This window comes from Vigna radiata, chromosome 8 (assembly GCF_000741045.1).
Source record: "Vigna radiata var. radiata cultivar VC1973A chromosome 8, Vradiata_ver6, whole genome shotgun sequence".
Classification (NCBI taxonomy): domain Eukaryota; kingdom Viridiplantae; phylum Streptophyta; class Magnoliopsida; order Fabales; family Fabaceae; genus Vigna; species Vigna radiata.
In genome coordinates, this window is record NC_028358.1 from 8804392 (window position 1) to 8827955 (window position 23564).

Genomic DNA, 23564 nt, shown 5'->3' on the forward strand with positions numbered 1-23564 from the left:
TGGGTTCGAAGAGACTAAGAATAGTCGTATGTTCCTCTTGAGTAGATTAGCAAGGCAACTCATTAATTTTTTTTTAAATTTTTATAAATAAATAATTATATATATATATATATATATATATATATATATATAAATATTTGTAAATATTTTTTAGAATTAACTAATATTTCTAATAAAATAAATTAGGATATTTATTATTGGGTTAAATATAATTTTAATATCTAATTAACTTTTTATGCAAAATTGAAATTTGTTCAGTGTTTCAAAATTTCATATATTTGATTCTCAAACTTTAAAAATAAATAAATGTAATTTTTATCATTTAACTGCATTAAATTTTTTTAAGATGTGAAACAATACTTGAGATGATATTTAAATTGTTTAGGTGGTTTGACATATTCAACTTAAATGTCAAACTGAAACATAAAAAATATATTAAAGTTTGGGATAAAGAAGAATTCCAATTTTACGTTCAAATTTGGGAACTACAAATATATTTAATCTTTTATTATTTAATTAAAAAATAAAATATTTAAATTATAATATTATTGTATTTGTTAATCAAAGAACAAAATATGTACACTTTACTCTTTAAATTTAATTTTTATTTTAGTTTTGGTTAAAAAAAAGAATAGCTTTGTCTTATAATTTATTAAAAAAAGTATGCACCACATCTATTTGATGTTTACCAAAACGGAGATAGAACGAACAAACTTGATCCAAACGAATGATATAAAAACAACTTTAATGAAAAGAAAGATGAAAAATTAATACCAAAAAAAAAAAACATCATTAAACCCACTTGACCTAGTAAAGTTACATGTTGGAATCAAGGTCAAATCATTATTACACGTTAATTATATTGAAAAGTACAAGAAGAAAGAATGTAATTTTTCATAAGAGCTAACATTGAAACTCGCGATTTGGTGACTATTGATGGCATATTGTGAAATGCAACATGTTCTTGAGTCTAGTCCCATAGGTCATTATTAGGGTAGATAATGTTAGACATATTATAAGTTGTCTTTCCATCAGGTTGAACAACATCATAAGGTGAATCTTCTCCAAATTCACTTGGCATTGACTTCCAATAAAGACTAGGTTCCCACTCTGCTTCTTTAAGCACATTCATTATCTCTTTTGTTACAATCTTGCTTCCCTCATTTGTCAAATGAATTCCATCACTGAGAAATAACCATAGAAATTGATACAAATATTCAATCTTTTCAATTGGGAGCACATAAAATGAAACATGCATGTCTAATGATACTTAGACAACATTTTTTTTATAACATTTAAATATTATTTACGTGTCATTCTGTGATTGGTCCAAAATTACTTCACAATCACAGAATAACATGTAGATAATGTTCAAATATTGTTAGGAAAATATTGTCTAAATATCATTATCCAACATATATTTATATACTCACAGGAAGCAAACATCTTTCCAGTTATCGACTTTCTGAAAAGCAGACCACAGATCAATGCCTTTGACATTCATCTCATGACACACCTCCATACATGCTTCTGCATATATTCTACAAGCTTCGTTTGTCCTCTGTAGCTGCCCCTGTGGATCACTGATTTCACTCCAACAATTTATTCATCCTTCTAAGATCATGTCACAATTCTAAAAGAAATATAATAAATAAAAAATTTATTACATGTTATAAAGGATTTGTGCCTCGTTGATGGGAGGAGTGGTAAGAAATATTGTGCGAGTCTTGTCAGAAAGGTTCTGCGAATGATCATCAAACTTATCAATATAATAAAGAAAACCTAGTTTTGTGCATTAAGAACTTGATGATAAAAATTAACAAAGAATGCTTACCTTCACATGCATACCAATCTTTCTCATATTTTCCTTGTATTCATCTAGCGGGACATGAGGACCAATACCATTTGGATTCGGTATAGTAGAATCATTTCCACCAAAATACACAATCACCAACGATGGTTGTTCTTTCGCATCCTTTGTTAAAAAATCATGGTAATACCAATGTTATGTAATTTAGAATCTTATAATAGTCACATTTTTCAGAGTTAAATGTTGAAATATCTTACCCAGATGACAATTTAAAGTTGTTTTAGTGATATTTTGAATAATAATTCTTTTTAATATAATTTTACTAAAATTAATCATTCTCTCAATAAATGCATTATTTTATTAAAATAAAGAGAATAATTAATTTACAAATAAATTTAATAAGTGATGTTTCATTAAATTTTGAAAATATTTTCAAATAGACATAGAAAATGAATTTACATTAATAAAAGACATTTTGTAAATTATGATTACCGAATAGTATGTTTAATGGTAATGGTAATGGTAATGTACTTAATTACTAATACGTATGGTGGTTTTCGAAACCATCTTAAGTGTAAACTGTTGTAATTTAAAGTATTGTAATAAAAAAAATAACCACTATAATTTACACCATTTTTTTAATTATTAATGATAAGTTCTGTTCAAGATATTACGTGTGCAACATTTCAAGTTCATCTTACCTTTAACATTTATATGTTGAGGTTCATTTATTCAAACTTTTCATACAAAAAAATGGATGTGGAAAAATACAGGAATTTGGCACTCAGATTATTGACATACCTTGGGAAAAATTATATCCAAAACCTCCAAAGCACGCCTTGAATTCCATGCAGCATATCCTCTCAAAACTATATCAGCCTTTGTTATGTACGTCGTACGATGCATAAATTAAATTATCAATCACAATGTATTAGTATTAGTTCTCAAAATGCATTTATGAGTGTAAATTAATTCAATTATCGTTCTCATAAATTTAAGGGTTTTCAATCATTCTTAAGCAACTTTTCCAATTTATAAAAATAAGTAAACTTTTAAGAATTATAAAAAATAACAAATTGTAATTTTAAGCCCGACTCTTTATTTTATTTTGTGAAGAAGCTCTGATTTCTTTCTTAAATTTAATAATGTCTTTTGAGTTACGTTTTTGTTTCAAACCATCAAATATTGGTGTTTTATGTGTTATTGTTAACTTAATGTTTGATGGAATTGAATGCTAATTGTAATTGATTTTTATGAAATGATTTTTTCTTAGTCTATTTTTTTACGTCATAATGTACTTGTTTTCTCATATGGTATAATGGTTGTATATAATTGAGTGTTAAATTACGATTTTGAAAGAATGTGTAAAAAGTTATTGTAGTTTAGAAACTTCTATTTTTAAATGTTAAATTGTAAAAAATACTAATATATTTTGATTAAAGTACATGTTAAAAATAAATTCTATAAGATCTCTTGTCAAATGTTGACACTTTCAACAATTAATAAGTAAAAAACATTAAAAACAGTTTATATATATATATATATATATATATATATATATATATATATATAAAAGACTTTTCATGACATGATTTATGTCACACCCCATTTAATACCCTCTTTAGTGGAATACACTTGTCAACAACCTTTCCAAATTTCCCATGATGGTGGGAGACAAAACCTTGCAGTGCATTTAATTCTACGCCCTCGGTAGACGTATGACTACAAAGGGAATGTGAATTATCAGATAGTGAAAGCCATGTGGAGAAAGGGAATGGACCAAACGACCATTTTGGCGGCTATATTTAAAGTGAGATTTTAAACTTGGCACCACTTTCTGCATTGCAACCTTTCTTCTTTCTCAAGCTTATTTTCCAGAGCCTTCATTTTCTCCTCCTTCTCTCTACACCTTACCAACTTCTCTCTAGAATTCTAACATCTCCTCTCCTCCGATCACATACTCCCTTTCAGATTAATTGCTCCCGGTGTCAAGCTCTTCAATTTGCACCGATCAGATTTCCGTTCTGAACCAACCTTGGACCTTGAAAATCATAGAAGTAGTTGTTGCCCAAGACCTTAGAAGTATTAGTTGGAATTAGAGGTAAGGGAAGCTTATAATATTTAATTATGATTTCTTTGTATGATTGGATGTACGATTTAATGCATGTATGTTTGATGATTTTAATGGTATGATTAAATGTTGTATGTTGCTGCATGAATTATTTGATATTGGTTAGGAACTTAGAGTAGATGTAGTAAACTTAGAAGAAATTCTGGAACCTGTGATCGAAGGTCATTAGGACCGTTCTGTCATCCCTTAAACCGTTCGGTCTTGAACGATCGGTCTTGTGATGCTCATGATTGTTTGTTAACTATTTTGTCTAATCTGTTATTTAATAAGTCAAGGGAGTCTTTTCCCTTTCAGTTTTAGTATATATAGTATGTTTAAGAACGTTCAGTCATAAACTGAGTGTTCGGTCATACAAGTGCTCAGTCTTAGATTGACACTTAACTTATAAAGCATTCGATTTCATATTATTATCACTAATCCAAAGAACGTTCGGTCATGTAAAACACTCGGTCATAGATCTAGTGTTCGGTCTTATGAAATGCTTACTCATAAACTAATATTGCTATGATTTAAAAGTACTCGGTCTTACACCAAGTACTTGATCTTGAAGTGCTCAGTCATAGACTAGCCTTCAGTTAATTTAAGTGCTCGGTCTTACACCGACACCTAACCTCAAAGTATTCGGTTTATAATATTATGTATCTGTGAAAGTGCTCGGTCTTATACTGACACTAGTTTCCCAAAGAGTGTTCGGTCTCGTACTGACACTCAGCCTATTGAAGAGAACTCTTGCACTCCAAAAACGTTCCGTTTGAATAATATAAGTACTCGGTCTTATTCAAGTTTTATTCAGTTATTGAGCGTGCGGTCATCGTCATAAGTCAATTAAAAGTTTTGCTTGGCTTTGAAAAGTACTCGATCCTCCTCATTGTTAGATCGTTCGGTCACCAATTGAAGTTTTCTTTGGTACTCCATTACCTTTCAGTGATGGCCCGTTCGGTCATATACTACAGTCTTCCTTGATACTCCATTTTCCCTTCACAGTGTTAGATCGTTCGGTCACTCATTTAATAGTGTTATATTGTGATGAATGTGATGGTGTGTAATTGGTTGATTTGGTTAAGTAAGAGAATTCCAAGGGAGGAATGTCTCATGGTTGATGATGGTTGGTAAAGTATGAACATGGTCAGACTCTGCTGTCGTCCTGATCATGATATTCCGTGATGAAGCTTTCTCATGTAGAGAAAGGTTATTCATGCGTGGGAATGACAGGAGGTCCACGGTCATAAGACCAGATGATCGTTGTAGGACTAACCTCGGGTGGCAGCTAATGAGTTACGCCAGCTATTACACGACACCGGGTGCTAGGGACGTCGAGCTACATGGTTCATACAGTCTGGACAGGGTCTAAGTGGTCGGTTATGATAGTTTGAACGTTCGGTTTACATAGTTATGCATGTATGATGATTGTATGAACATGATGTTGTTGTACTATTAGGTTTTTATGTCTATATGTATGATGGAAATGATTAATTAAATTTACATAAGCTTACCCTTATCTTGTCTGTCTTTGCCTACATTGTCGTTCGGTATTTTGCCGTTCGGTTTTCGTTCTCTTCACTGCGATGATCATCCTTTGGGTGTGAGCAGAAGGTGTGATTGAAGATTCATTAGAGGACATCCTGCAGACCGATCAGCCCGTAGATGTTGTACCTGAGAGTAGTGCAGGACCGTCCGGTCCTTAGTTTAGGTTTTTAATTATTATCTTGTGTATATAGTGGTTCGGCTTAATGTTTTTGTAAAACCGTTCGGCTAAGTATCTTGTATACCGTTCGGTCTTATTGAACCCTAGACCGTTCGGTCTCTTTTGTGTGTACATTCAACTCTTGTAAAAAGTTTTAAATTCTATATGATATTCCATATTTTTCATCCATCTGTATGCTTATTCACCACTGTTCTCCTTTATTATTTATGTTAACTTCTAGAATAAATTATAGCTTTTATTATATATTTATTGGGATGTTACATTAATGGTATCAGAGCAGTTTTATCCTTAGCGTGCCTGTAGGTTATAAGTATGCCATGTTTGTGTTGTGTACTCTACCGTTCGGTCAGAACATTCTGATCTCTTATAAACTAATGGATCTTTCTTTCTGTTGGAAACATAAGATGGCTCCAAGACCACCCCCACAACCTACCGATCGGGATACGTCCAACAACAACAACAACCTGTTGGAGTCAGTCCTAGCAGCACTCCAGCAACAAAATGCTAATCTGACTCAACAGAATGCCACTCTGGCACAACAAAACACTATCACTCTACAACACTTAGAGGCAGCCAAGGTCTCGGCTGAAGCAACACAAAGGCAGATGGTAGAATTAATGACGAGCGGGATGCAATCTGGCAGACCGTTCGGTTCTTCCTCTAACTCCCACACCGAGTGGAGTTTGGAGAGTTTTCTTCAGCACCGACCGGCCAAGTTCGATGGGAATTGTAGTGCAGACGAGGCCGACCATTGGCTTCGTGACATGGAAAGAATTTATTATGCCAAGAGGTGCGTAGATGAAAATCGACTGACATTTACAGAATATTTGCCGACTGGAGAGGCCGACCATTGGTGGGGGAGTACAAAGATGTTGCTGGAGGATGAACATGCCCCTATCACATGGGAAGTACTTAAGAAGAAGTTCTATGAGGAGTATTTTCCTAATAGCGTTCGGTTCGCTAAAGAAGTAGAGTTCCTCCAATTGGTTCAAGGAGGAATGACCGTGACCGAGTACGCTAATAGGTTCAAACACTTGATGAGGTTCTATGCAATGAGGATGGATGAAGAGTGGCAATGCCGGAAATTTGAAAATGGATTAAGAGAAGATCTGAAACCGGTCATTGCCAGCCATTGTATCCAGAAGTTTCCTGCCTGATGGACGCCGAGCGGCGTAAGAAGCAACAATAGAGTTCTAAAGGACCTGCATTCTCAAGGAACAACCTTGACCCCAGAACGACTCCTTACTCTCGGCCTATGACATCTTCGAGTCCTTCTGCTTTGGCCGTTCGGCCTATTAACTATGCTAGATCGATCGGTCAATAGGGGACAATGAGCTGCTACATATGCGGAGGACCCCATTACAGGAATGAATGCCCCAAGCAAGGGAATGCAAGGTTCTGCGTTCGGTGCAACAAGAATGGGCATTGGGAGAAAGACTGTAACTTGGGAATTCGAGCATTCGTGAGACCACCGAACGCTGGAAGGTTTCAACTAGGAGGTGGCCGAGCACAGGCAGTAGGCAGAGTATATGCAATCACAGGAGCTGAAGCGTCCAACGTAGGTAATCTCATCATCAGCACTTGCTTGTTGTATGGAATGCCCTGTTGTATGTTGTTTGATTCGGGGGCAACACATTCCTTCATCTTGAAGGCATGTGTTGATAAGCTAGGTTTGGCCGAGAGAGAGATGCAACTTGATTTGGTGGGGTCAACCCCAGCAGCTGGAGAGGTGAGGACATCTACCGTGTGCGTTAGATGCCCTATTGAGGTAGAAGGGTACAAATTTAGGGTGAACCTTATATGCTTACCCCTTCGAGACTTAGAAGTAATTCTAGAAATGGATTGGTTGACCTCCAATCACATCCTTATTGATTGCGGGAAGAAGAAGTTGATTTTCCCAAGATAAGAGAAGAAACTAACCCTAACGCTTGGTCAAATCCGAGAAGATCTCTTCGAAGGCGCCATGTGCTTCCTCATCTTGACTGATATGGACATGAGTGAAGGAGGCCATTTAGTGGGAGACCGTTCGGTCATAGATGAATTCCTGGACGTCTTTCTAGAAGAGGTACCAGGCCTACCCCCACCGAGAGAGGTTGAGTTCTCCATTGACTTGATCTCGGGAGCAGGTCCAGTATCGATAGCACCCTACCAGATGGCTCCAGTAGAACTAGCCGAGTTGAAAAAGCAAATTGAGGAGCTGTTGGAGAAGAAATTCATTAGGCCGAGCGCATAACCTTGGGGAGCTCCAGTTCTGTTGGTCAAGAAAAAGGATGGTAGCTCTCGGCTATGTATAGACTATCGGTAATTGAACAAGCTGACCATCAAGAACAAGTACCCATTGCCGAGAATAGATGACTTGCTGGATCAGCTATATGGAGCGACAATCTTCTCTATGATTGACTTAAGGTCAGGGTATCATCAGATTTTGGTCAAAGAAGGAGATGTCCAGAAGACAACTTTTCGGTCTCGGTATGGCCACTACGAGTATGTAGTAATGTCGTTCGGTGTTACTAATGCTCCTGCAATCTTCATGGACTACATGAACCGGATTTGCAGACCGTTTCTAGACAAGTTTGTGGTGGTTTTCATCGATGATATCCTTGTTTACTCCAAGAGCCAAGGATAACATGAAGAACACTTAAGGATAGTGCTCGGTGTGTTAAGAGAGAAGTAACTTTATGCTAAACTATCCAAGTGTGAATTTTGGATGGAGGAAGTCCAATTTTTAGGACATGTCATCTCGACTGGAGGGATTGCAGTAGACCCAAGTAAGGTCTGAGTGGTCTTACAATGGGAAACACCCCGTGCGGTCGCGAAAGTGAGGAGCTTTGTTGGGCTGGCCGGCTACTATAAGAGGTTTATTGAAGGATTTTCAAGGATAGTAGCGTCGTTGACCCAATTGACCAGGAAAGACCAACCGTTCGTCTGGACCGATCGGTTTGAGTCAAGCTTTCAGGAGTTGAAGCAGAAACTAACGAGCGCTCCAGTACTGGTGATACCGGACGTCAGCAGACCGTTCGAGGTCTTTTGTGATGCCTCCTACCAAGGTTTAGGTTGTGTGTTGATGCAAAAAGGGAAGGTGGTAGCCTATGCCTCTCGCCAATTGAAGGTACACGAGAAGAATTACTCAACACATGACCTAGAGTTGGCAACCATGGTGTTTGCACTTAAGATATGGAGGCATTACCTATATGGTTCTCGGTTTCAAGTGTTCAGTGACAATAAGAGCCTCAAGTATTTGTTTGATCAAAAGGAGTTGAATATGAGGCAAAGAAGGTGGATGTAGTTTTTGAAAGACTACGATTTTGAACTTCAATACCATCCAGGAAAAGCTAATGTGGTTGCTGACGCCTTGAGTAGGAAGACCGTCCACATGACATCTATGATGGTCCAAGAATTGAACTTAGTGGAGAGTTTTCGAGACTTGGGAATTCATTGTGAGTTGGAACCGAACGGTATCAAGTGCTGCAACCTCAGATTATCTAGTAATTTCATTGACCGAATCAAAGAGAAGCAGTTGGTTGATGAAGAGTTGCAAGAGATGAGAAAACCGATCGGTTCTCTACATGGGGAAGATTTCAACTCAGGGACGGATGGTCTCTTGAGGTATAGAGGGAGGACATGTGTTCCTAATGACGATGAGTTGAAGAGGTTGATTCTTGAGGAGGGACATCGAAGTCGTCTTAGCATACACCCATGTATGACTAAGATGTATCAAGACCTCAAGAAAGCTTTCTGGTGGCTGGGAATGAAGAGTGATGTCGCTTGGTTTATGTCTTCATGTTTAACCTACCAACGAGCCAAGGTAGAACATCAGAAACCGAGCGGTCAGCTACAACCTCTAGAGATTCCTGAATGGAAGTGGGACAACATAACTATGGATTTCGTGACCCACTTACCCTGAACGGTCAGGAACCATGATGCTATTTTGGTCATAGTTGATCGGCTTACAAAGAGTGCACACTTCCTTCCTATTAATTTGAAGATGCCAATGTCCAAGTTAACTCAATTGTACATCAAAGAGATCGTTCGACTGCATGGAGTACCGTTCGGTATAGTGTCAGACCGAGACCCAAGGTTCACCTCTCAGTTTTGGCAAGCACTTCAACAAGAAATGGGAAGCAAGCTTCAAATGAGCTTAGCCTACCACCTACAAACGGACGGTCAATTTGAGAGAACCATCCAGATTCTAGAAGACTTATTAAGGACAAGCGTCCTAGATCACTTAGGAGTTTGGGATGAAGTCTTACCCTTAGCCGAGTTCACGTAAAACAATAACTTTCACTCTAGCATCGGAATGGCACCCTATGAAGCTCTCTATGGAAGAAAATGTCGAACACCACTTTGTTGGTTCCAAGAAGGAGAAGCCATATTAACTGGACCAGAAATTATTCAACAGAAGCCCGAGAAGGTGAAGCTGATTCAGGAAAGATTGAAGTCGTCTCAAAGCCGACAGAAGTCATATGCCGACAAAAGAAGGAAGCCCTTGGAGTTTGCTGAAGGAGAGCATGTTTTTCTCAGGCTAAACTGAACGACTGGTGTTAGAAGAGTCGTTCGGCCAAAGAAGTTGTCCCCCAGATTCCTCGGTCCTTACCAAATCCTAAGGCGCGTAGGACCGGTCGCTTACGAGCTAGCCTTACCGCCTCAATTGTCCAACCTTCATCCGATTTTCCACGTCTCGCAACTCCGAAAGTACATTGCCGATCAGTCTCACGTGCTGGAAGCCGACGACGTTCAACTCAAAGGAGACTGTTCGGTCGAGATGCAACCGGTCAGAGTTGATTAATATATATGCAGGCGACCGTTCGGTAAAGCCACAACGTTCCTCGAGATCATCTGAGATGACCGAACGAGTGATGCTACTTGGGAACGTGATGAAGTCATGAAGGAGTCTTATTCCCACCTATTCTCGGGTATGTCCTAATTTTCGAGGACGAAAGTTTTTTATTTGTTGGGGGGAATGTCACACCCCATTTAATACCCTCTTTAGTGGGGTACACTTGTCAAAAACCCTTCCAAATTCCCCATGATGGTGGGAGACAAAACCTTGCAGTGCATTTAATTCCCCGCCCTCGGTAGACGTGTGGCTACAAAGGGAATGTGGATTTCCAGATAGTGGAAGCCATGTGGCAGAAAGGGTGGACCGAACGTCCATTTTGGTGGTCGTATTTAAAGTGGGATTTTAAACTTGACACCACTTTTTGCATTGCAACCTTTCTTCTTCCTAAGGCTTATTTCCCAGAACCTCCATTTTCTCCTCCTTCTCTCTACACCTTACCAACTTCTCTCTAGAATTCTAACATCTCCTCTCCTCCGATCATTGGAGATTGAAGATTCATTGGAGGACGTCTTGCAGACCGATCAGCCCGTAGATGTTGTACCTGAGAGCAGTGCAGGACCGTCTGGTCCTTAGTTTAGGTTTTTAATTATTATCTTGTGTATATAGCCGTTCGGCTTAGTGTTTTTGTAAAACCGTTTGGCTAAGTATCTTGTACACCGTTCGGTCTTATTGAACCCTTGACCGTTCAGTCTCTTTTTTGTGTACATTCAACTCTTGTAAAAAGTTTATATTCTATATGATATTCCATATTTCTCATCGATCTGTATGCTTATTCATCACTGTTCTCCTTTATTATTTATGTTACCACCTAGAATAAATTATAGCTTTTGTTATATATTTATTAGGATGTTACAATTTAGATGAGAAATTATGAACATGACTTGTTTAAATATGATGTCTTATGTTGTTCTAAATATGAAATTCATAATTAATTAATTTATTTAGTCAAAATTTTGTTAGTTTACAAAATTGACCGCATAAGTGAAAATAATCTCTGTAGTAAATAGATAAATCAATGAAGAAACTCGGTTAAAGTTTCTTTAGAAATAAATAAATGAGAAATAAGTAGTTAATATAATTTGGTTTGTTTTATAAGGGAAGTCATAATTAAATCTATCATTATCTATTACATAAATAAGTGTTGTTTGATATATATATATATATATATATATATATATATATATATATATATATATATATATATTTATTTATATTAACTACTCGGACAATAATGAGTATCATAAGCTTGAGAAAAAAAATTGTTAAAGAAAAGTAAAAGTTTCAATTTGCAGATTAATGAGAATGCTTATACTAAGATCCTATGTTGATTAAGTTCAGTCACCACTCTCGCCATAAGAAATGAAGCAAGTTATTTACTTTTTTTCAATCTTAAAATAATTGTACTAACATTTTCAATATTTCATCACAAAAACATGAATATTGGAAATTTTGAGAATGCTTTTAACATTGAAAAAGAGTATTATGATATTTGTACTATAACTTTTAATTTGTTATAACCCTTCTCATATAAAAACAGATTTTATTTTTTTTTTGCAATGAGTTTTCGTGCACTGTTGATCTTGTGGGTGTGATGTAAATGCCTAAGTTTGTCTCTTAAAACTCCAATAAAACAAAAGATTTAAACGTATTATTATTCGCATAGATTTAGTTATTTTGTTTTTGGCTTCTATATTTTTCTTTTCTTAATTAATATTTTCAAATTTATTTGTTTTTTTTTTCGACAAACTTGGTTCGTAACGCAATCAAATTATGCTGTATGTCAAACTTTTGATTGTCATTGTTCAATAGCATAAGTGTATCAACAAGAGATAAAACGTTTGTATTTTAATAAAAATAAGGACTAATTTAAAAATAATAAAGCTTAAAACCATTTTCAAGTCATAAAAATACATTTTAGTCTAATAGAAGTCTCACCAATATATGTTATGATAGAGAAAACAATTTTCATCAAAAGACAGAGTAATACAATCAATATTAAGATATTGTAATATAATATGTGATATATATTATTGCCATATTTATCTTTGTTTTTTCTAACATAATGAGATATGTAATTTGAAAAGTATATATTTGATTATGCTATAAGGAAAAGTAAGGGCTCTGATAGAGGGATTCTCGGAGTATTATGTGAGATATTGATGATATCATCTTTGTTTATATTGGAACCCAATTATTCAATAGAAAGACAAGATTCCAACTATCGTGTTTTAACATATTTAGTATTATTCTTAAATTGGTATCCATCAAAATTTTACATTAAGTAATAAAAAGAATAAAAGTATTACTATAAAAAAAATAAAAGTTAGTTTGAGTACGCATATCACAACTCAATAACTTGTTTTGAGTATATACTAGATTTTAATAATTATGTATCATGAAAAAGTTTTTTATGATCTAGAATTTCTTGATGAAATTTTAGTAATATTACATGAGAGAATTTTGAATATTTTTTTTAGAACCGTCAAAATGGGTCACAACCCGTGAGCCAATTCGGTCCGTCACGGGTTCGGATCGGGTTGGGTTTGAAAAATACAACCCACTTATATGCGGGTCAGATTTCAACCTGGCTCGTTTAGACTCGACTCATACGGGTTGAACCCGTGGTGAGCCGGGTTGGCCCACCAACCCACCTACCTAATTTTATTTTTTTAATTTATTATTTTATTCATGAAACCCTAAAAAATAAAATATTTTCTTCACTCACTGTGTATACCAAAAAAGTAACCTGCTATCACAAATCACTCTCACCGTACTTGCTCTCATTTGAAATTCTTCAAAATTCTTCAAGGAGCAGGTAAAACACCCTTTCTTTTTTCTTCTCTTTTCTCCACATTTTTATTTTCTCACTTCTCTTTTTTTTTTTTTTCAAAAACCGTATAATGACAAAAATAGGGGTTTGCGAATTTTTTTTTGTTCTGGGGGATTTAAAGACATGGAATGATTTTTTCATGTTTTGACATGCTTGTATCAGATTTTGTTCATTTTATTTAAATAATTTGAGTATACATTATTTGAACAAGCTCTTTTTGATATCTTTGAATTTGGGAAATTATTTTAAAGATTAAAATATTAATTTTTTGTTGATGTTGTTGAGTACTTGTTCTCTTTTTTTTGACTAATATTTTTTTATTGATTGTCGGAATTGTTCTGATATTAGGAAATTCTTTATTAGTGAATTTGGAGACAACAAGAACAAGAGTCAAGGGTTAGAACAAGAACAAAAAATGATGAATATAAGAAACTTATTTGTATGTTTTTTGTGTTTGTTTTTGAATGACATTTGGATTATATTGTACTTTTTATTATTATTTTGAATTGTCTTTAATATAATTTTTTGGGAGTGAAAATTGGTTAAATTTAAATTACAAAAAGTTTGTATTTTTTTTATTTAAAAAAAAGTAATTAAATGGGCTAGTGAGCCAACCCGTTTACCCACCAACCTGTGGTGGGTTGGGCCGAGTTCAAGTTTTTCTAGCTCGCTAATAAATGAGCCGGGTTGGATTGGCTCACTAAGTGACCAACCCGTGGTGGGCCGGGCCGGGTCGAGTCGGGTTACCCGTTTTGACAGCTCTATTTTTTTGTGAAGATTGAGTAATAAACTAGTTTAATTGAATATTGTCCATTAAAAATAATTCACAATTTTTATTTCTCAAAAAGATAAATGATTAATTTTAGTCTATGTAACAAAAATTGACTATTGATATAAATATATAATAATCCATGTAAAGTTTATTATGCTTGTACATACACCACTCAAGTTTAATATTTAGGTTTAATCACTCACGAAGTTTCTATTTTCGCGTAAAATCTCAATTTCGTTCCCTTCTTTCAAAAAATCTCAATTAGGTCTCAAATTTATAAAAATTGAAATATTTGGATCATTTCCGTTAAATTGTCTCTAACGATGTTAGTGGGAATTGAACGTGACATGCGGTAATCAGTTTGTTAACTGACGTGGCTGGCACATAATTCAATTTTTTAAATAAAAAGAAAATGAAAGTTATAAACCAGAATTGCTATTGTTCCTCTGCAACAGTTCCATGTAACCACATTTTTTAGTTTACACAAAAATTACTCATTCTAGACTAATTACAATCATGCACCGAAACACACTTACAAGGTAAACTACGCTTGAAATCTATTGTCAACTGAACTGCTACCAAACTTCCATCATCTGATGTTGTGGCTAAAATTGCACGAGAATGTTTGCAATTACAATTAATTCACCCTGCCCATCATAGATCAGGATAATGTTCTGTGAGTGAGGTCACTAGATTCATTTTGCAAATTGACTTGGCAGCTTATTGGGGGGTGAAATTCTAATTCTAATTAAACAACGAAACCAATATCATTTGAGTTTCTTTGTTTAAGCTTGGTTCATTCTGACAAGCTTTTTGTATTATCTTTACCTGTCTAACAATGGACAGGGCAATTGTTCTATTGAAAAATGAATCTATCTTGCGATTATGCTTTAGTTCTCGATCAATGGCAGCACAGGTCTTCAAGTAAGAGTGTCTCCTGCCAGTTGCATAGCAAAGATGGTGGCATTGACTCTCTTACTCTCTTGGCCACAAAGTGACCCCATGACCCCTGCCCGTCAAAAATCCCACAAAAAAGCATGTCCTCTTGGCACCCAAATTCCTATAACCAACATCAATAAATTCCCAAATTGATACCCAATTTGTGAAATGACTTGATCTTTGATAGAGATATACACAAATCTCTTCTTCTTGGCCAAGTCCAGGCATGTCCACGCGGAGAAGCAGAGCATCTTCTGTCTCTCTCATGTTCCATCCACGACGAACTCCGGCTCCAGCTCCGATACCACGAGGCGTCGAGAGGAACGAATTGTCCATGAACTGATCCATCATGTTAAGAACCCGGCTCAAACTCCGAGTAGGGAAAAATGGATCCAGCACGTCTAAGAAGATATCGTCACGACACGCGATACGAGGGGAAGAGAATTCTGAGCGACGTTCAACATCGTCGTTCTGGTCGTCGTAGTTGCGCATGGCGTTGGTGTTGAAAGAGCGAGAGGATGAAGCGGTAGGATGAATGATAGACTTGGAGAGGAGAGAAGAGGAGAAGAAACGCTTTGCAATGAGAGAGGACACCATTGAGACTGCAAAAAGGTAGCTTCGATTGAGAGATTCTCTGTTCAGTGAAATGAATGAGACAGTAGGCGATATTTCTATCAAAGAAGAAGAGATCTGTGTATATCTCTATCAATCTTTGGAAGAACCCTAGAAGAACTCAGAAGAATCCCAATTCCTAATTCGATAAAATAAAATTTTCTTTTTATTTAAAAAATTAAATTATCCACGTGGTTTAGTTGGCCAGTCACGTCAGTTAACAAACTGACTACAACGTGCCATGTCTAATTTCCACTAACGCCTTTAGAGACAATCTAATGGAAAGGATGCAATTGTTTCAATTTTCATAAATTTGGAAATCAATTGAGATTTTTTGAAAGAAAAAGACAAAATTGAAATTTCACGCAAAAATAGAGACTTCTTGAATGATTAAACATAATATTTAAAGTCATTATGCTAAGTAAAAACTCATATTATAAGTCAACATAATGTAAAGAGTTTTAGTTATATTATCTGCATCTTGGATAATCATTATTATGATGCATAAATATTTAGTGATCTTTTTTGAAGGAATCAAACACAAAGTTCTATCTAAGAGTATGATAAACGAAGTGAACACTGATGAAAGTCAAATGATCTTTCTCTCACCAAAAGAAACCAGAACATTAATTTGAAGAGGAAGAGAAGAAAAAGGAAATATATACCTTACGAGCATAGACATGAGAAAGAGTAGCTCCCCAACCTTCATAATAGCTATCCTGAACAATGGAAGATCCAAACAACACAAACTGTGGTCTCGACGGTCCAACCATCTTTCTTTTTCTTTCTCTTTCTCTTTCTCTTTCTCAACCACAAAAAACAAACAAATACAATGTTGCTCAGATATATATGCACGCTGTAGTTACCCACGTGTTAGGTTTTTATATTAAAAAAAATCATCAAAGTCAAAATCACATCGGAAGTAGCAGTCACGATCAATGGGAGCCAGCTCAGATCTAAATAAAGATCAATCATCAGAAGATTTTAAAAAGGAGTAGCTACACTATTTTTAAACTTTTGTTTTCGAAAATGTGCAATTTCTGATTTTCTTAACTTCACAAGTGTTTTTTTAAATGAATAAAATTAATTATCTTCAAACAAGTTTTCAATAAACAATAAGATTGATTTTGATTATCATCGATTATAATAAATGATTGTGTAGATAATTTAACCTTTGTAGTTGTTTATAACAAACTTTTAAAAAGATTAAAATCTGGACATATCGTGAAACACGTTACATAGATTTAAATAATCGACCTAGTTTAATGTCCTAGAATTCATTTACCTAGAAGGGTTTTTCTTTTAATGTCCTAGAATTGCTATGGCAATTGGCTCAATCAAAGTGCATATATAGTCACCATTTCATTCTACTCAAGGTGAGAAAAATCCAGTAATAAATGATGCAGACATGTGGTTCTTATTTTCTGTTATTCTGTGATTATTGCTTCAAGGATTCTAAGAACTGGGGCAGAGAACTCTATTCCCATTGCATAGTTTCAAGGAAGGTATAGTTGGAGACATTCACATTGTTTCCATCAGGGCCAATTGGATCATAAGGTGAATCTTCTCCATATTCAGTTGGCATTGACCTCCATTGCAGGCTTGGTTCCCATTCTGCTTCTTTGATCACCTTCAATATCTCTTTTACAACCACATGGCTCCCCTCAGCAGAAAGATGAATTCCATCCTCCCTATCAAACACCACTCAAAAAGAAAAATGAAGGATAACAAGATTTGAATCTTCTAAATTAAGCTGCATGTCACTATGAACTACTCAACACAATGAATCATAGGAAGATTTCAACTTTTCTCAATTTAAGAAGCATGTGACTAACCAAGAATGCATACTTACGTGAAGTAAACATGTCTCCAGTCATCCCTGTTCTGGAGTAAAGACCACAGATTAATGGCATTGATATTCATCTCACGGCACAGCTCCAAACATGCTTCTGAGTATATTCTACAAGATTCGTTTGTCCTTAATTTCTGCCCCGGTAGCACACTGGTTTAAAGTCCAGAGTTTTTCTCATCACAGTCTAATTTAGATATAAATTCTAAAAAATAAAGAAAAATAAAAGGAAATAAGAATGTTTATACATATGAAATCTAGTTCATTACTTCTATGGACCAATTCTTTGGCTACCCTTAATATGGCTATATTTGTCATGATATAATCAGTCTTGACCTCAGTGAAGAAATCACCAGCATGTAGTTCTCTGCCTTTCAACTTTTGTGAATTTGTAAAAATGAAATAGCAGTTAGATCGAAATCAAAACCTGTTTCCAGTAAGGTGTGCCTCATTGACCGGAGGTGCAGTGAGAAATATGATGCGAGTCTTCTTCGAAAGGCTCTGGCAATCACAAGGATTTGTGTCAAACATGGCAGTAATAACTAAAAGGTAAAAAGATGGGGATTCTGTAAAAAATACTTGAAGGGTGAAGGGTTTCTTTCATGTAGTAATAAGAAATGAGATATGTGTTGTTTTTACCTTCAGATGGCTACCTATCTTTCTCATATTTTCTATGTATTCTTGGAGAGGTACATGTTGACCACGGCCACTTGGATGAGGAAGAAGAGAATCATTACCACCAAAGTAAACAATAACCAATGATGGTTGCTCGGTGGCATTCTATGTTAAAGAAGATGGCAGATCAGAACCTTAGAAAAAAAACGCTATAAATTCTGATCATTGAGTAGTTCATTTTAGTAGATTACGTATTGTAAAATTCAGAACAATCTTCCTGACATGTGACAAGATTCATTCAGAAGACAATATGAGGATATCTTGTGCCAAGATTTTTCACATCATTCTGTACCACTCTCCATTTCCAAAAGTGCCATTTGTTTCTCAATGATCACAATAGAATAATTAGTTTTTTTTAACATTGGTGATGGAAGCACAAAATATTCAAGTTGAAGATGAAGAAAGAAGAGGTACCTTTGGGAAAATTTCATCCAGAACTTGCACAGCACGCCTTGAGTTCCAGCCAGAGTATCCTCGCAGAATTACATCCGCCTATGTCATATCAAGGTGTAAAGTTAAACTCATTGACAATCCAAGTCATATAAAATAAAAGCAATTATTTCATTCAATTACTGGCTGAAGTTTAAACAAATTAAGACATTTTATACGCTGTGATCTCATGCTACTCTATTTGATATAGTCTTTTTGGTCTGTAGTTGGATCTTATTCTATTAATACCAAGGCCTTGCACTGAAACAATAAGTGATTGGTGGGTGGTGAGTAGAGTATGACCACCACTTCCATAAAAAATTTTCAATATGGTGATTTACTGGCAGCAAATTATCCATCAACAATTTAGGTTCACCTATTCATTTTAACATTTCTTGACATTAAAAGAATATGGAATATTTTCACATCACAACTTTTTTAGGAAAATCACACTTTTCTTTGCCCAAATAAGAACCAATCACAATGCTTTCGATTTTGGTCTCATAAATAAAACACTACCCCTTTTTGTTTATCCAAGGACATGCCGACCAAAATAAGCAATTCTCAACATAGTCTCATCCGGTACTCAGAAATAACAAAAACAGCTCATCCATCCAACTTCACGGAAAATCATAATAGACACAGAAAATTATTCATCCGCAGGGAAAATGCATGAGAACCGTACTCTAAACAAACCAGTTCCTCGGATCCAGATTCTCTGCATCCACTTTCAACTCATTAATTGAAAGTTTTCAGAACTGCCACATGAAGATTTCGGCTCAGTTCACTTAAAAAACATACATCTGAAATGTCAGCCATCCATTCCTCATCCTAATATTATAAATAAATGTATTGAGTGCCTGAAAATGTGGCAGCACTGAATTCATTTGCTCATGTCCATGCTCGTCTGATCAAATAAAAACTGAAGCAAGAACAAAAACAGAATACCCAACCTTCACCCAGTGATCTATTAAAACTCTAAACATTAAATCCTAAACTCTAAATTTGCTAGAATAGAATAACCTTAACCTTTATCAAAAGTTATACACTTTCCAATGCACAAACAAGAGTTCGGCGTGAGCTCAGTTGCAATGCAAAACACACCCAAAATCATGTCACGAGTATCTAAAAGTTATCCAAGACCAAGAACAACTTTGTTTACACATCCCCATTACTTAGTACATTATTAGACTTACATGTCTGAGATAGTGTCCGTTCTTCTGATATGCTCTCAAAGATTTAATCTTTAAAGGCTTGTTGTTGGAGTAAAGAAAAAAGGGTATTTAATAAGGTAGCCTTAATTTTGATACTCAAACGGACTCATTTGTTGTACCCTCTTGGTTAAATCAGTTACGTGGAAGAACTTCACAACTTAACAATTCATAGTCACGCATCACAAGTCTAAAGTCACAGTCTTTCACAGTTTGACTTCCTCACAGAAAGCACTATACTGAAAGGTACATGCACACATACCTTACGAGCATACAAATGAGCAAGAATAGCGCCCCAACCTTGCTGGGAATAGCTGAGCTGAACAATGGAAGAACCAAAGAGTACGAACAAGGGTCTTGCTGGTCCAACCATCTCTTCTTATTTTCTCCGTCTTGGATGAAATTGGAGCAGATCCGAACCCCAAGAATCAGATTTATATTGATTGAACGTGTTGGTTCTTGTTGAGTCAAAGCATTGAATGGTTGGGAGGTTCCGTAACACCCTGATTAAAGAGCCATGATTCAAATGACGCTGCATTTTATGCACTAATCACAAGTGACGGGTGCCTTGCCTAACCGGATACTGACCCGCTAAAAAATCGGGTCATAATCGTACGATCTTAAATGGGAATATGATTAAAAGACAAAAAAACAAATGTATAGTGGATACATGTATGATAATCCACAGTATATACTAAATGGACATTTAGGATGTGATTACTTGGATTAAGAAAGCGATTAGAGGAAAGTGATTGAGTCAATTTGAGGGGATTTGAGGATAATTTTTTTTGTGTTTATTTGAGTAGATTTGAAGGTAATTGAAAGTGAATTTAGAAGTAAAAGTTGTGAAAATTAGTATAAGATTGGATTGATGTGAAATATAAAAAGAAATTATTTAATGAGTAAAAATTAAAAATTATCAAAATACTCCTAGTTATTAAAGTAATATAAAATGATAAATTTTGATGTTATATTTAATTGTAAAAATGTTTATAAAAAGTAAAAAATTAACATTAATTATTAAAATTAATTTTTAAAATGTAAAAAATTGTAATTTAATAAATAAAAATAATTACTTTTAATCACGATAAAAGAATTGTAAAAAAAAATTTAATAATTATTTTTATAAGACAGCATATTAAAGTTGAACTTTAATTCTACTTTGTTAACGTTGTATTTTTTACATCATGTTTAATTCTTATAATAATTAAAATACTAATAATGTAATAATATTTTTACTTTATTTACAGTAACAACAATGTAATAATAATCTTGCTGTCAACATAACAAAAAACCATGTTCATGTGTTATGAGGGAAGAGCTACACATAGCAACTCATCTCCTAGTCTCTGCAATTGAAAAATTCCATTCCCAAGGTACTCTTGTTTTTTGGTTCATTCATACACATCACCCACTCCTCTTCTCCCTCTCTTCTCCTCCTACCACGTCTTCTCTCTCACCAATCCTTCCCTTCTTCAAGTTTCAAAATCCCTTTCCCACTCTCATCAAAACGTCTCACTCTCATTCCCTCCACAACCACACGAACTGACTCTCTTCCGAACAGAGTCCTTACCTTCTCCAACACGCACACAACCTGTAACTTTTGACCCTTCTCCTCTCGTTTCCAACATTTGTCACTGTAAGATGGACTCTCGGAATACTGGATGAATCATGGGAAACTCATTTGAAACTCTATGCATCACGATGACCCCTCTAGGGCGCTGTAGCATGCTTGGAATTATAGAATAATCAGAGGGCAAATAAGACTTTATGCCCTCTATCTCTCCAAATCTCACCACATTAGTAGGTGATAGAAAAAGTCTCCATATTCACTGCAAATCAATCATGCGCAATTCCTTTAAAACGAATACGGATTTCACTTCAATTCGTCGCTCTCAAATACTCGTTAACAGTAATTTATATTTAAGTAAACACAACATTATAGATAATGGTACCGTACAATATTTAATATCTAACCTCTTTATGCTAAACTTAATATTTATTATTATAAATTTTGTTTGAGTATATTCTATAAAAATAATTAAATAATTAAAATAATTATATTAATAAAAGAAATACTAATTATTGAATAATTATTTGACATTTAATTTTATATTTTTTTATTTAGATTTATTAAAGTGAAATCATTTTAAAAATAAGTAACTTTTCTAAAATTTCTATTTTGACGTAACCATTTAATTTTTTTACAAAGAATTATTTATTAGTATGTAGTTTTATTTAAATTATATTTTAAAATTATTTTTTTATATAAATTTATAATTTAAAGATATGTTTTTAAATAAGTTTATTTAAAATTAAATAAAAAATAAATAAAAATATTTATTAGTACTAATGATTATATACGAGAATATATATATATATATATATATATATATATATATATATTATATTATATATATATATGAGTATTAATGATTATATATGCAAGTAAAAAATTAAATTAAATTAATTCATTTTCATCATACTAATAAATATATCAAATAAGTTATAAAAATAAAATATTTATAAATAAATTAATTTACAAATGATGAATTAAAAAATAGTTGACATAAGTTGAGGTATTTTCAACTCAACTAAATACCCAATATAAGTCGTATAACTTATATTGGGTCACTTTGACAATCCTGAGTTCATGTTGCTCATATGCAATCTTTAAGCACGAAGAGAGGGTTGTTTGGTTTCTTTTTTTCTTCTTATAGACTTCCCATTGCATCCATCCCTTTTAGTTGATAAAAGCTTAATAGAAAAAATCATTAATCTTAAAAATAACAATTTGTTGTTAAAGAGAAAAGAGTATAAGGAAAAAGAAGAAAGATCATAAAAAAATAAAAAATTAAAAACAAAAAATTAAAAATAAATAAACATAAAAATTGTAAAATATGACATTCACCAAACAATATTAACCAACAGAAAAGTCAACCTTTTAAAATTTTAAATAAAATTAGAACTCAACTAAATAAAAAATATTAGAAAAAAGTTAAATATTTATTTTTAATATAAGTAACAAAATACTAATTAAACTTTAGTTATATTAAAATCTTATCATACTTTATTTTTATAGTTCTCTATGTGGTGACAAGAATTTCGCGATCTTCTTTGCAAATCTTATATTTTGAAAAAGGAACCATCTTTGATTTTCTATCACATTTATGTTGTGTTTGCTTATGAATATTTAATGTTTGAGAGAATTCGAGAGGACGAATGAGAATGGATGAATCCGTTTTTTCTAAGAATTAGTATTTGCTTCATATGATAATTTAAGGAAAAGTGAGTGAATAAATTTAAAGAAATGAGATAAAATTGTGGTATTATTTGGATTAAGAGAAAGACAGTACAATTTGAGTATATTTAAGATAAAATTTGTAAGAATTTGTATATGATTACCATTTTATCTTTGATGTTAAATGTGATATAAATTTGAATGTGAGTAGTAAAAATTATATTAGAATCAATTCGATATTATTTATAATAGAAAAAAATAAAATTGGAAAAGTAAAATTAAAATTAAAAGAAATTTGTAGGAATAAATTTAAAATACATTTTCTTAAATAATAATTTTTATATTGTTAATGTTAACATTATAACTATAACAATAATTAATTTTTATTATTAGTTATTATAAAATTATGTTAATTGATATGAAATCAAAAGTTCAAAAATTTATAGAATGGGTTATAATGATACCTAAAGATCAAACTTCTTTTCTAGGTTAGTAACATTAACTTAAGGCATCTCATCTA

The 23564-nt window shown here is 33.9% G+C and overlaps 3 protein-coding genes across 3 annotated transcripts; all 3 read right to left on the reverse strand.

Annotated features, from left to right (window-relative positions):
• Positions 1-803: 803 nt before the first annotated feature.
• On the reverse strand, positions 804-16713 carry LOC106771380 (GDSL esterase/lipase CPRD49). Its single transcript, XM_014657351.2, has 6 exons — positions 16305-16713; positions 2612-2689; positions 1835-1975; positions 1668-1741; positions 1434-1583; positions 804-1184 (listed from the first exon to the last, which is right to left on the reverse strand). The coding sequence occupies exons 1-6, from the start codon at positions 16410-16412 to the stop codon at positions 971-973; spliced, it is 765 nt and encodes a 254-aa protein (XP_014512837.1). The 5' UTR covers positions 16413-16713; the 3' UTR covers positions 804-970.
• Positions 14351-16408, reverse strand: LOC106769996 (23.6 kDa heat shock protein, mitochondrial-like). The gene is made up of 2 exons (XM_022785048.1): positions 16305-16408; positions 14351-15629 (listed from the first exon to the last, which is right to left on the reverse strand). Exon 2 carries the CDS (start codon positions 15622-15624, stop codon positions 15064-15066), a length of 561 nt encoding a protein of 186 aa, XP_022640769.1. The 5' UTR covers positions 15625-15629; positions 16305-16408; the 3' UTR covers positions 14351-15063.
• A 259-nt stretch (positions 16714-16972) lies between the features above and the next one.
• LOC106771097 (GDSL esterase/lipase CPRD49) lies at positions 16973-20320 on the reverse strand. The gene is made up of 6 exons (XM_014656998.2): positions 20066-20320; positions 18578-18655; positions 18128-18268; positions 17916-17989; positions 17492-17641; positions 16973-17330 (listed from the first exon to the last, which is right to left on the reverse strand). Exons 1-6 carry the CDS (start codon positions 20174-20176, stop codon positions 17117-17119), a joined length of 768 nt encoding a protein of 255 aa, XP_014512484.1. The 5' UTR covers positions 20177-20320; the 3' UTR covers positions 16973-17116.
• Between the last annotated feature and the right edge of the window lie 3244 nt (positions 20321-23564).

Bases quoted from the DNA above. Each gene is read 5' to 3' on its own strand.
- LOC106769996 (XM_022785048.1), bottom strand. From the start codon at position 15,624: ATGGTGTCCTCTCTCATTGCAAAGCGTTTCTTCTCCTCTTCTCTCCTC.
- LOC106771097 (XM_014656998.2), bottom strand. From the start codon at position 20,176: ATGGTTGGACCAGCAAGACCCTTGTTCGTACTCTTTGGTTCTTCCATT. The intron at 18,656-20,065 runs GTATGTGTGCAT...GATATGACATAG, and splicing joins CTCATTTGTATGCTCGTAAG to GCGGATGTAATTCTGCGAGG. The intron at 17,990-18,127 runs GTAAAAACAACA...TGTGATTGCCAG, and splicing joins AGATAGGTAGCCATCTGAAG to AGCCTTTCGAAGAAGACTCG.
- LOC106771380 (XM_014657351.2), bottom strand. From the start codon at position 16,412: ATGGTTGGACCGTCGAGACCACAGTTTGTGTTGTTTGGATCTTCCATT. The intron at 1,976-2,611 runs GTATGTCAATAA...TTTTTAACAAAG, and splicing joins TGGATATAATTTTTCCCAAG to GATGCGAAAGAACAACCATC. The intron at 1,742-1,834 runs GTAAGCATTCTT...GATCATTCGCAG, and splicing joins AGATTGGTATGCATGTGAAG to AACCTTTCTGACAAGACTCG.